Below are 11,054 nucleotides of genomic sequence, written 5' to 3' on the forward strand. Positions count from 1 at the left end.
TGTTACTAATACACATGAAGCACAGCCCTGCTGCCACTGTAAAACATCACAAAACTAGTCAATTAGCAACAAGGTCTTGCTGCTGTGCTCACTCTATGAGGATGGACGTAGTTGACAACTATGGAAGTCAGTCAAAGAAAGTTACTGACATAATATATTTTTCCCAAGAAAAAATACCCAACAGAGTAATTGGAAGAAAAAAAAGCTATTTATTCCTGGGCCTTGTTTCTTGATGACTCATGTCATGACGTAACAAAATATTTATTCCGAGATTAGAGACATGTTCTGAAGGTCAGTGCCTCACCAGTGAAGACTATTTTTTTTTAATTAATCAATGACTCCAGATCAAATACAGGGAATTCAGATAGAGATTCTTGCCAGTAGTTTTAAAAATATAAATTTGATCTGAAAGGTCTTTCACATATCACTAAAACTGCAAGTTGGGCCACTTGAATTCAGTTGCCAAATTTGCAGATGACAAAAATTAGTCATTCAAAGAGAAGCCCAAACAACATGACAAAAGTGGCTAACATTTTATTACACCAATGCATACTAGTAACCATGCCATTTATACAAAGTATCATTTATTATTCTATTATCCCCTTTAAGGCAGGGGAGTTGCTGTCCCCAGTTCCATTTCATGCTTTACAGCATGTATCAAGCAGCACTACTGCTCAACATCCAGACAAGGGTTTTGAGCTATGAGACACACCAGCCTTGCAGGTCTTTGCTTCTGCAGTCCCAGAAGCAAGCCCTTTCTGCCAGTATTATAGGTACTAAGGCATCAGCTTTTCTCCTGCTAGAAAAGGATCTTTAGAAGCAGGCTCTTATTAAGAAGCCTGTACATGTGACTGGCTAGATTGTCTGCATTCTCTTCACACAGTTATAGACTGGTCAGCTCTACTCTTAGCAAAGAGAAGAGCTGTTGTTGAATTTGCTTATTGAGTCCCCAACTCACACGTTCATCATTCCAGTAATTAAGCCAAATCAGCAGGGCAACTGGGAGGGGGGGGGGAGTGGAATAAAGTAGGATGGCTATGCAACAGATGAGCAAAAAGAAAGAAAAGAATGTATTTTCTAGGTCTCTACATAGCTTAATTTAAAATAATTTCATAATGTATTAATTTTACTTATGAAACTTGCATCTTATGATGGAAAAATATAATTCAGAAAACTTTAGAAGGCATTTATTCACACTGGAAACCATATTTAAACAAAATTCAAAAAAAAAAATGCTTCAGGGAGAAAGAAACATTGATCAAACTTTTATAGCTGCAGCTTGCATTAATGAGAACATGATCCCTCATAATAAAGCCAGAGATGATAAACAGCTGCAGTGCCAATATAGCTCTTGTTAATTCAGATACGGAACAAGTGCAGCCATAACTGGTGTATGGAATCTTTGTACTTCAACAATGGCGAGCTGCTCCTCCTAGCACAGGGACATGATATCCATGGACACAGCATTGTGCTTTGTTCCAACAGCTAGGCACCATGGGGAACCAAGGGATGTAGAAACGCACATTGTGAACACAGGAACACTATAACCCTAGCTACTACTAGTGAGGCTCAAACAATGACACTACCTTCAGAAGAGGGTGCAGTGTTCACAGCATCATATGCTGTTCTGATGTGCCTATTGAAGGAGGCCTGGAAAAATGCCATTCAAACCAGTGGAACGTCAAGCGAGACAGGAGACTATAAAGCAGCACCTCAATATACAAACATACTTGAAATTTAATATAAATATCTACAGCACCATATTAGTTGGACCAATAAAGTCTACATGCTCCTCTAGCAATGACTAGTACTCCTGGCTTAAGTAGAGAAGCAAATCCCACAAGGCTACTGGATAATGTGCCATGCTGTACATGGAAATAAGCATCTGCATCACCAAAATTCAACTTACACTCTCAGACAGATGAGACACTGAGTCCTAACATCTCAACTGTATTACCAATGGAATGCAGTGAAGTTTTTATTCCCATTTTGCTTTGAAAAAGAGGGACAAAAAAATTATTCTACACATATTTTGCAGATAAAAACATTTCTAAAATAAACATGCTGCTCAAGGATGTATCAGAGTAGGATTTATATACTTCTGTAATACTAAGTCTAATCCTTCCCCATACTTCCAGCTTGCCATTATCCTACCAAATCTATGCCTGGCAGGTAACTTCCCAAGAAAACAACTCTTCTGTTAGTTTTCCACCTCAGCAAAATCAAACACTTGCTCATTTCCTGTCAATCAGTCTGCTATGGGCTCAAAGGCTACCAGATTCTCTGCCCTGGAGCCAAGAATCTCAAAGTCCAAATTCTAGCAACAGCCTCAAAGCTCAAGGCTTCCTGCATCAGGTACAGAAACAGGGAAATGGCAGAGTTCTCCAAGCTCCTGGTCAAGGCCTGGCAATCCTGGGACGGAAGATAGGGTGCAGGCCCAATCTTCAGTGGGAACTTTCCCCAAGACAATCACATGTTCTTTTTGAGAAAAGCCAAAATTAAAAAGGTGGACTCTCCTGTCAGAGGGAAATGTAAAGATACAAAAAACAGTTTTCAGACTGAATCTCAGCACAAGGGTTTTCTTAACACTGGCATTTCCCACAAAAGAAAATGTCCTGTCTAGAGCAGCTTTAACCATAACTCATATCCTGCCAGAAGCAACTGTTCCCCAACAAGTAACTGATTACAGGAGGATTCATCAGGTTTGTACCTGGATCTTGTTGCCATTAAAACAATACAGTAAATTAAAAAAGAAATTATTTACTGTGACATAAGCATCAAGAGTTTCATGGCTTGAACTGCTACTTCATGGTCCTTGTCCAGAGGCATGGACACAATTCGATCCTAATGGATGTAAAATGACAATAAAAAGATGTAACATGGTTTGTTCTCAATAAACATGTATTTTTGCTACAGCTAGATCATCTATACTAGTACAGAAGAGATTTATTTTTATTTCAGCAGCTATTTCCTAAGAGACATAAGGCAACTTGATTACTACCAAGTAGTTCCCCAGCCCCTGAAAATTAACAGCATGTTAATTTTTAACTGAATTAATAATGCAGTAATATGATATTTTTATACATGTAATGTATGCGTTCACAAGAAATTAACTACACACTACAAATTAAAAGTGACTGACAACTTGTTTCTAAGATGTTACTAGTGGCACTTCTGTATGTTAAATGAAGGTAAGCCTCAAATTACAAGCATTATCTAATCAGTTTCTCCCACTAACAGTAAAGTGCCTGCACCTACACATTACAGAAGCCAGTGCCTTGCTGAACAGACAGTTAAAGTTATAAAGATACCTCATGGCATAGCAGCAATGTTGCTGACCTCCAGAATTCACAATATTGTAACTTAGTACACATGCAAACAGCTCAGAAACCTGGAAAACTTCCCATCCCATGAAACCAGGAACTTGCACACCTCAGTGTGGCCTGTATCTTTAAGATATATTGCACCTTTAGACTTGCTTGATTTGGGACTAACAGTTTCCCCATTTAATATATGGTTTCTACATCTCCACATTCATTTTCCTTTGCACCTTCTTTATTCTCACAATCCAGTTGGAAAGTGTCTAAACCCCCAAATTCTGAGTTTGAACACTCAAGGGTAACAGAGGGAGCACGTGTAACTCCCACTTGCAGGAAACGGACTGATGATTATATGATTACATTCCCCATCACTGAGAAAGCATGATTTAAACTTTGAAACTGGTATTTTGTGTGTAGCTGTTTAGGTTTCTTTTGTTTAGAGGGGAAGGAGTTGTTTTGGGGTGGGGGTTTTTTGACTGGGGGATAGAGTTTGCAATAATCCATTTACACTGCATCCTCCACACAGGGAGATCGCAGTACAAACAGCCTGGAGCTATTTCATCAGTCTTTATTGAATACCAATCCTGCATTTGGTTACACAGCTTACAACAGACAGAAAAATAAGGGACTACCACCTAATCATTTAAAACAGAGGTCAATCTTAGATAGCCGAGTTTAATTCTGAATAATTTATCACTAAGATACAAATTAATCTATTTCATGTTCTTTGAGAGTATGTGATGGGCATTTTTCACTATTAGCAACTGCCTTGACACACAGGCAAGCCCTGCATCTTTTGCAAAAAGACCATGGATTGCCACCGCGTGCAGGCACTGTTTTGTCCTGACATTGAATCATGTCCTGATTCACAAGGACTGAGATGTCAATCACATCATCTTGAGCTTTCTTATATAAATACTGAGAAGGTGAAACCCTGCTAGTGTAAGAGCAGCTGACAAAATCCTTAGCAAGGCCAGGGTTTAAAAAAGTGAAAGGCTTACTTCTTAAATGAGTTGGGATACTGGAATATGATAAAGGCAGAGTACAAGGCCAGTGAAGCCACAAAACAAGCTCTCAAAACTACAGTGTATCACCTGATTTATTCAGAAAGGAAATAAAGGATCCTCCTTCAAGATTCATACTGACATAATAGATCAAGAGAGAGCTATTCCCACATCAGTATGATACATGGAGAGACACTCCACCATCTACAAGGTTAACCCATTTTCAGGGGCAGCAAAAAGAGGATCTTTAGCATATGAAATTCTTTGTCATCTGCCAAAGATCCAGTAAAAAAACATGGGCCAGTCTGGATAAATGATGGAGATAACTGACCACAATGCATGCTAACACCATTTTGTGTGAACTAAAGTGAAGTAGAAGAGTTCATAGAAACAGAGGGAAACATCCCTGCAAAACTCCATCTATTTAGTCAACAAGGCTGTTTCTGGAGGAGTCTAAGTTCCTCTCAGTCAAGAGAGTGGGAAGATCAGCTGTGATCAAAACATCAGGCCCTGTGTATACACACAAACTAGACTTAAAAAAACAGCAAACAGTAATTTATTTACCTTGAATCTGTTAGTAAAGAGATCCATCCTGGAAGCAAGTTCTTTTCTGCTATAAATTCCCTGCAGTCCCAGAAGACACTTCAACCGCACTTCAGCTTGCTGCAAGACAAAGAGAAACTGGCTAACAATAAAATACATGTATCTTTGTTAGTCACTATCAGCATTTATACCATACAAATAGGAGTTCCTTGTGGGTGCCTACAGCAGACTATCCAAATGCTGCCTCATCTTCTTGTGACATCAGTATCAGTTTGTCTGTGAGTACACACACTCACCTCTCTCTCACACACACACACAAGAGGAAGCCTGCAGTGAGCCAAATTCAAAGGTAACATCAAAGTTTGCGTTAGGCTTCCTAAGAGTCAAAGAAACTCTCACAGATCTTAGAGTTAATAAAAGCAATAGAATGCAAAAGATACAGGGACCATGCTATTCATCTGTTAAAGATAACAAAGACAGGAATATGGATGGCATACTTAAGTACAACCAGCACTTTCTCATACACCAGACTTTGCATGCTTCTTGTCAACAGCTGACTGGGACAATTGTTAAACACAGACAAGGAGTCCAAGAAATTACGGCTTTCTCTAGATTCCCAGAGGAAGAGGTACAACTCAGAAATGCAGTGGCTTATCATTGTGGATTCTTACAGAGTTAAGTATCATGCCTTCTCTATATTTTTGTATTAATCTAGAACATGGTATTTTAAGAATTCTAGGAAAAGGGTTGCTTTGAATTCAGCCTAATTAATTAATTTAGGCAAAATGTATTTGCCCACACAAGGTGTTATTTCATACTATTAATACTGCTTTTTCACAGATGCCTCAAAATGAAGTGTTTTCCTTAGACAGCTTTTCAGTTATCTCATGCATATTGTTACATCATCCAAAGGGCAGAGCTTTAAATAGCATTAGGAAAGTGATTTTGATGATCCAACATAGAAAAATCATGTGTTCTGTAAACTTAAATGCTAAGCATATCAGCAGAGACACTCAGAGGAACTGCAGGCTTTGAATCAGTCTCTTCATATTTCTTTCTTAATTCCTCCTACTAACAATAGCAGCAAGAATAAACATAGAAATCCAAGAAAGGAGACCACCTACACATAGGCTAGGCTATCCATTGCTACAAGTTTCTGTTCACCTGCTTAGATGGAAAGTCAAGGATGATACCCAGTGGCAGGCTCTGACTAACAGTTTTGCCTAAGACAGCTTTTTGCTAGAAATATAAAATGAAAGATCAACAGGTAACAATGTACACTACTCTAATCTGCCTATGACACACCAGCAGTATTTATTCTACACTGCACTTTAATTTTAAAGTCTCTGAGGAAGAGACTGTTGTCCACACCTGCTGCTTCCTACTGCCACCAGGGCTGCACAGCACAGAACTCACAGACAGTCCCAAGGGGGCACCCATCACTGGCTCAAACTCAGCTCAGCCAATGCACTGCAGAACTGGCTCCAGCTGCCCTTGGTTCTTTTTCACAACGCTCTGCTTGTGAATAGGGACTGAATTTGTGTGTAGGGAAAGGAACAACAGCGTGCACTGGTTTGCTGAATGGCCACATAGCTCTTGGCATGTGCCTGTAATGTCATTTGTCAGTCAGGTGGAGTCAAGCATAGGCCTGCAGACAAAGCGTAACACATTAAAGTGCAACACCTCCCTTCAGAGGTGTCCCGTTCCTACCCAAAAGCTCTCAGTCACAACCCCACACATGTATTTCTTTAAGTGCCAAGAAAATTAACTCTAGTAAATAGAAACAAATAACTATTTCTATGACTACTTCTGTTATTTTTCTGTTTTCATCTGCATTTTCTCCTTTTCAACCACCTCCCCTCTTCTAAATTCAACATTCCCCACAGTTTTGGAAGGATGTGAAGTAATGTTGAATGATCAAGAATATCTCACTACCTTCCAGCTCTTTCAACAGCAGCATCAGCAAACACAAACACCCAGCCTTCTACTCCCCTCATCAGAACTACCATTCCAATCTCAACAAAAACAAACTACCTGTTTGAAGTCATCAAAGCTGTGACAGAGTGAAGGGGAATTATGTAAGCACATTTTCAGGACACTCTGAACACATGCACTGTCCCTCAGCTGTATCATAGCATATTTTGATCCTGACCTGATGACAGAAAACATCAGTTAAGTGGTGGGCAGCCCTAGTGACCTCGGAGAGCTCTGCACAGTCTCCAGCACTGCTTGAACACATTCACTTAAGAGCTTTCAGCCCCACCACTATCACAGAGATGGGGCAAATCAATAAACCTTACAAATACAGGCTGGGACCTGGATGGTTTGATAGGACTGCTGGGTCAACACTCCCCAGATTATGAACTGGGAAGGTTCTACTTCTGAGTTATTCCTGGATAGCAAAGACAACCCAACTAGAAAACAATTTTTAAAGCTGCTCTTCCTTCCCAGCCCCCCTCAAAAATTCCAAGAAAATATATAAAAACATTGCAAACCCTGTTGGTGCTCTCATTTTGAAATCAGGCAAATTGACAGTGGCTGAAAATCACAAAGCACAAGCCAGGACAGCAGCCACCAGTAGTGGCACACTATCAGGTCTCAGCCAAACGTAGACTATGGAAGACACCTCACTTTATCTCACTCTTGTTTGCATCTGCATTGTTTTCAGATAAAAAGAAGCCTTAAGAAAAAAACAACTATTTCCAGTTTCCAGTAAATGGCACTCGGTGAGCTGTGTGCATTAGTGCATTAATCAGAGACACCAGCTGTTAATCTTCACTGCAGCGCACTGTACATGAAGACACATCACCTTCAAAAAAAAAAAAATGACTTTACCTCTTGAGAATTCTCCAAACTGAACATGTACTGAAAAGACACTGCGATCAGACAGAATGCATGCGGGAACAAACGCCAGCTCCCGACAGATTTGTGGCCCTACAAAGGCGGACGCCGCCTCCAGAGGGACGGCGGGCAGCGGGAGCCATGCGCGCCCCCTCCTGGCCCCCTGGCGGAGTACAACCTGATCCACAACCTGAGGCGCTCGGCACAAACACCGCCCGCAGCTGACACAAATCCCGGGATGTTCGGCATGTACACAGCAGCTACAGACGCCTTCAAGGGCGGCCCGCAGAAGTGCAGAGTGTCGATTTCGCTAATTAGCCGTTCCCTAGAAATATTCCTATCCCGCTCAAGTCTCTCCGTGCGTTTTCAAAGCAAGAGAAAAAGCATATTTTCAAAGAAGCACAGAATGGGTCAGGTTGGAAGGGACCACAGTGGATCTATCTGGCCCAACCTCCCTGCTAAACAGGATCATCCTAGCACAGGAGTGTGTCCAGACATTTCTGAATATCCCCAGTGAGGAAGACTCCACAACTTCTCTGGGCAATGTCCTCTAAGGAACCGCGACCCTCACATTAAGGAAGTTCTACCTCATGTTCCAATGCAACTTCGTAGCTATCAGTTTTTGCCTATTGCATCTTGTTCTACTGCTTGGTGCTTTGGACTTACTGACTTCCTTAGGTTTTTTTGCTTGTTTGTTTTGGTGGTATTTGGAGGATTTTTAGAAGTGCCTCTACACAAAAGAAAAAACAAACTCTAAGGAAAACAAGAAAACCCTTTGGGAAATGGCTGGAGTTCCCGTAAATATTTTCTGTATCTAACTCCAAATGAGAAATGCAATATTGAAGACTATTCTACTACAGGCAATATTTATTTGTTATTTTTTTTATAAATCTAAACAAAATGTTTAATGCCTACCAAGCCTAAAAGCAGAATTTCAGTCAACATTTAACCCTCTCAAAGGATATAAGACATTTTACAGTTCAGAAGTAACTGCCAATTCAGTGTCTTATAAACATAACTGCACATACAGGGATTCATAGAGAACTGGGAAAAATGATTTTTGTTATTTAGCATTAAAATGGCTTTTAAAATAAAACCTGAAATGGGGAATAAAATGAATTCTTTTTGTACCACCACAGTCTTAAACATCTATTCTAAAAAATTTAAATGCTAGGATTCTTTTAAAAAAATTTTAAACAAAAAAAATCTGAAGTACTGCCCCAAGCAAAAAATAATTTAAACTTTACCTTATCATACAGCATCCACCCAACATATTTTAAGTAGCTGTCATTCAAAAAAGCATCTGGGTATGTTTTAATCCAGCTGCCAATTTCTTCAATGCAAGTTGCTCTGATCTCAGGGATAACATCACTGTGAAAATTGTAACATTAACACATTAAAAATAACTTTAAACCAATTCTATTATTTGCAATATTTTTATGTTCTGGAAATTCAAGAGCATGTATACTTCAAAATATTCAAGTATCTTCATATTAATACTGTAAGCTATTCTTCAATCAATACTTAGACCACTTTTAGCCACAAACCATTTTGCAGTTCTGGCTACCTTCTCATTCACAAATGCACTCTCTACAGCCTGCGGGAAGAACTGAAAGAACACACTCGAGAGATCCTTTCATAAGCCCAGATTCTTAAAAATAATTTAACTGCTACACTTTCCTTGACACCATCAGTGCCTCCAGATGTTTAACTTGATTCTCATATCTGTACAATCTGAGCAAGAGTTTCTGGGGAATGCAGATACATGTCACAGCTTTATTTTCACTCTTACCGGTAACGGTTTAGAAATGTCCCTTTGAAAATGGCATTCATCATGTTCTGTATCTCTAGAAGCTTATGCTCATACTGAAATACAAAGAGAACTGGATGTTAATATTGGCCCCACAATTTACTACACATGAAAAATTTGCATCAGGGCCCTTGGAATACAACTGTGATGCAAACTGCTGGTGTTTACACATGGTACCAACATAAAATGAGTGGTCTGTATCTGCACTAGCATCTGGCCTTTTTGTGGCTACATCCTGAGGAGAGGTTTATTGGATACCAGCTGCTAGCCTTGGGAAACAAGGTACTTCTTTAATACAGTGAGTCTTGCTCTATCAGAAATCACACAGAAAGACACAGCACAACTATTAAGTGATCCTCACATACAGATCAAAATTCTCTTTTCATGTACCTGAACAGAGATGGAAAAAAGGCAGACAAAGGAATTTTCAAAATACACAATGAGTGTACTAAAAAGCAGAATTCTGAAAACGTAGGTAGGAATTTCTGAAAATCCGAGTCACCTAATAAAAATATTCTCTCATCAACAGCATCAGGAAGGGTGACAAGTTTGGGTTTTCCCTCCAACACACCCATTCCTCTGTCTTTCCAATAAGAACAGACTTACAGTGATACTAAAATATCCTGTCTCACCCAAACACTCCTCCCCACAGAAAGGGTATTGTCTCTGTAATACAGAAGCCCACAGATATCTAAAACTCAAAACAGAGGTAAGTGATTCTAAGGTCAGGAGACAAGGAACTATACCTGATGTTCATTCATCAAGTTACATTCTCCCTCAAGCCAGAGTTATTTTTTACAGTTATAGTTCTGCCTCTGGGAGTTGAAAAGGAGCTGTCTTTGAGCAGGGAAGAAACAACAGAAACTGAAAAGCAAAAATGATACAGGACATCCCTGAAGTTCAATCCATTTTTATAAAGCGTTAGTTGCACAGAGATGACACTTAGCCTGTGTCCTTTTTGATTCATCGCTAAAATTTGGGCTTGCAATTTGTACAAAGATATACAAAACTGCACTCTCACAACACCAGAATTACTGAGATAATTAAATTTGTGTGTAAATCCATATTTGTGTGAAGATAAATGGCTAAGGACACCAACTTAGAAAAGCAACCAGTAGGACAGATATCACAGGTTAACAGTACATAGGGCACTTACTACCTTAGTCTTGTTTGTACCACTTAATCCAGCCAGTCCTACCTGCTCTGCACCATGCATTAGATAGAACCTCAAAAAACTACAGGAACCCAAAAGCAAGCAGCCAGCAATCCTTTAACACTTTCACAAATCTCCCATACAAGACACTTCCCTAACCTCTTTCCTTTTTCTCTCTAGCTGATCAAGTCTGTAACTGGTCCTCTTGCCACTTATCCTCTTCTTCTCCACCTCATACAATCTTTGAGCATTGTGCTTGTTGATATCAAGGTTCAGATGGACATTTACAACTGCTGTCAGAAGTTTCATTGCTAAAAAAGAAACAAATCCAGTGCAATTAGCTTAGCACAGAGATATGCAGCATAAATATATTCACCACTTCA

At 39.7% G+C, this 11,054-nt stretch overlaps 1 protein-coding gene across 1 annotated transcript in view; it reads right to left on the reverse strand.

Moving 5' to 3' along the window:
* The window catches only part of LOC134057961 (cohesin subunit SA-2-like), a 53,826-nt gene that overhangs the window by 30,280 nt on the left and 12,492 nt on the right, over window positions 1–11,054 (reverse strand). The window contains exons 8-12 of the mRNA XM_062515007.1: window positions 10,831–10,982; window positions 9,501–9,574; window positions 8,956–9,079; window positions 4,889–4,987; window positions 2,765–2,844 (exon numbers count right to left, since the gene is read on the reverse strand). Coding sequence (XP_062370991.1) covers window positions 2,765–2,844; window positions 4,889–4,987; window positions 8,956–9,079; window positions 9,501–9,574; window positions 10,831–10,982 — 529 coding nt within the window. The remainder of the gene's footprint in view (window positions 1–2,764; window positions 2,845–4,888; window positions 4,988–8,955; window positions 9,080–9,500; window positions 9,575–10,830; window positions 10,983–11,054) is intronic.

This window comes from Cinclus cinclus, chromosome 2 (assembly GCF_963662255.1).
Source record: "Cinclus cinclus chromosome 2, bCinCin1.1, whole genome shotgun sequence".
Lineage (NCBI taxonomy): Eukaryota > Metazoa > Chordata > Aves > Passeriformes > Cinclidae > Cinclus > Cinclus cinclus.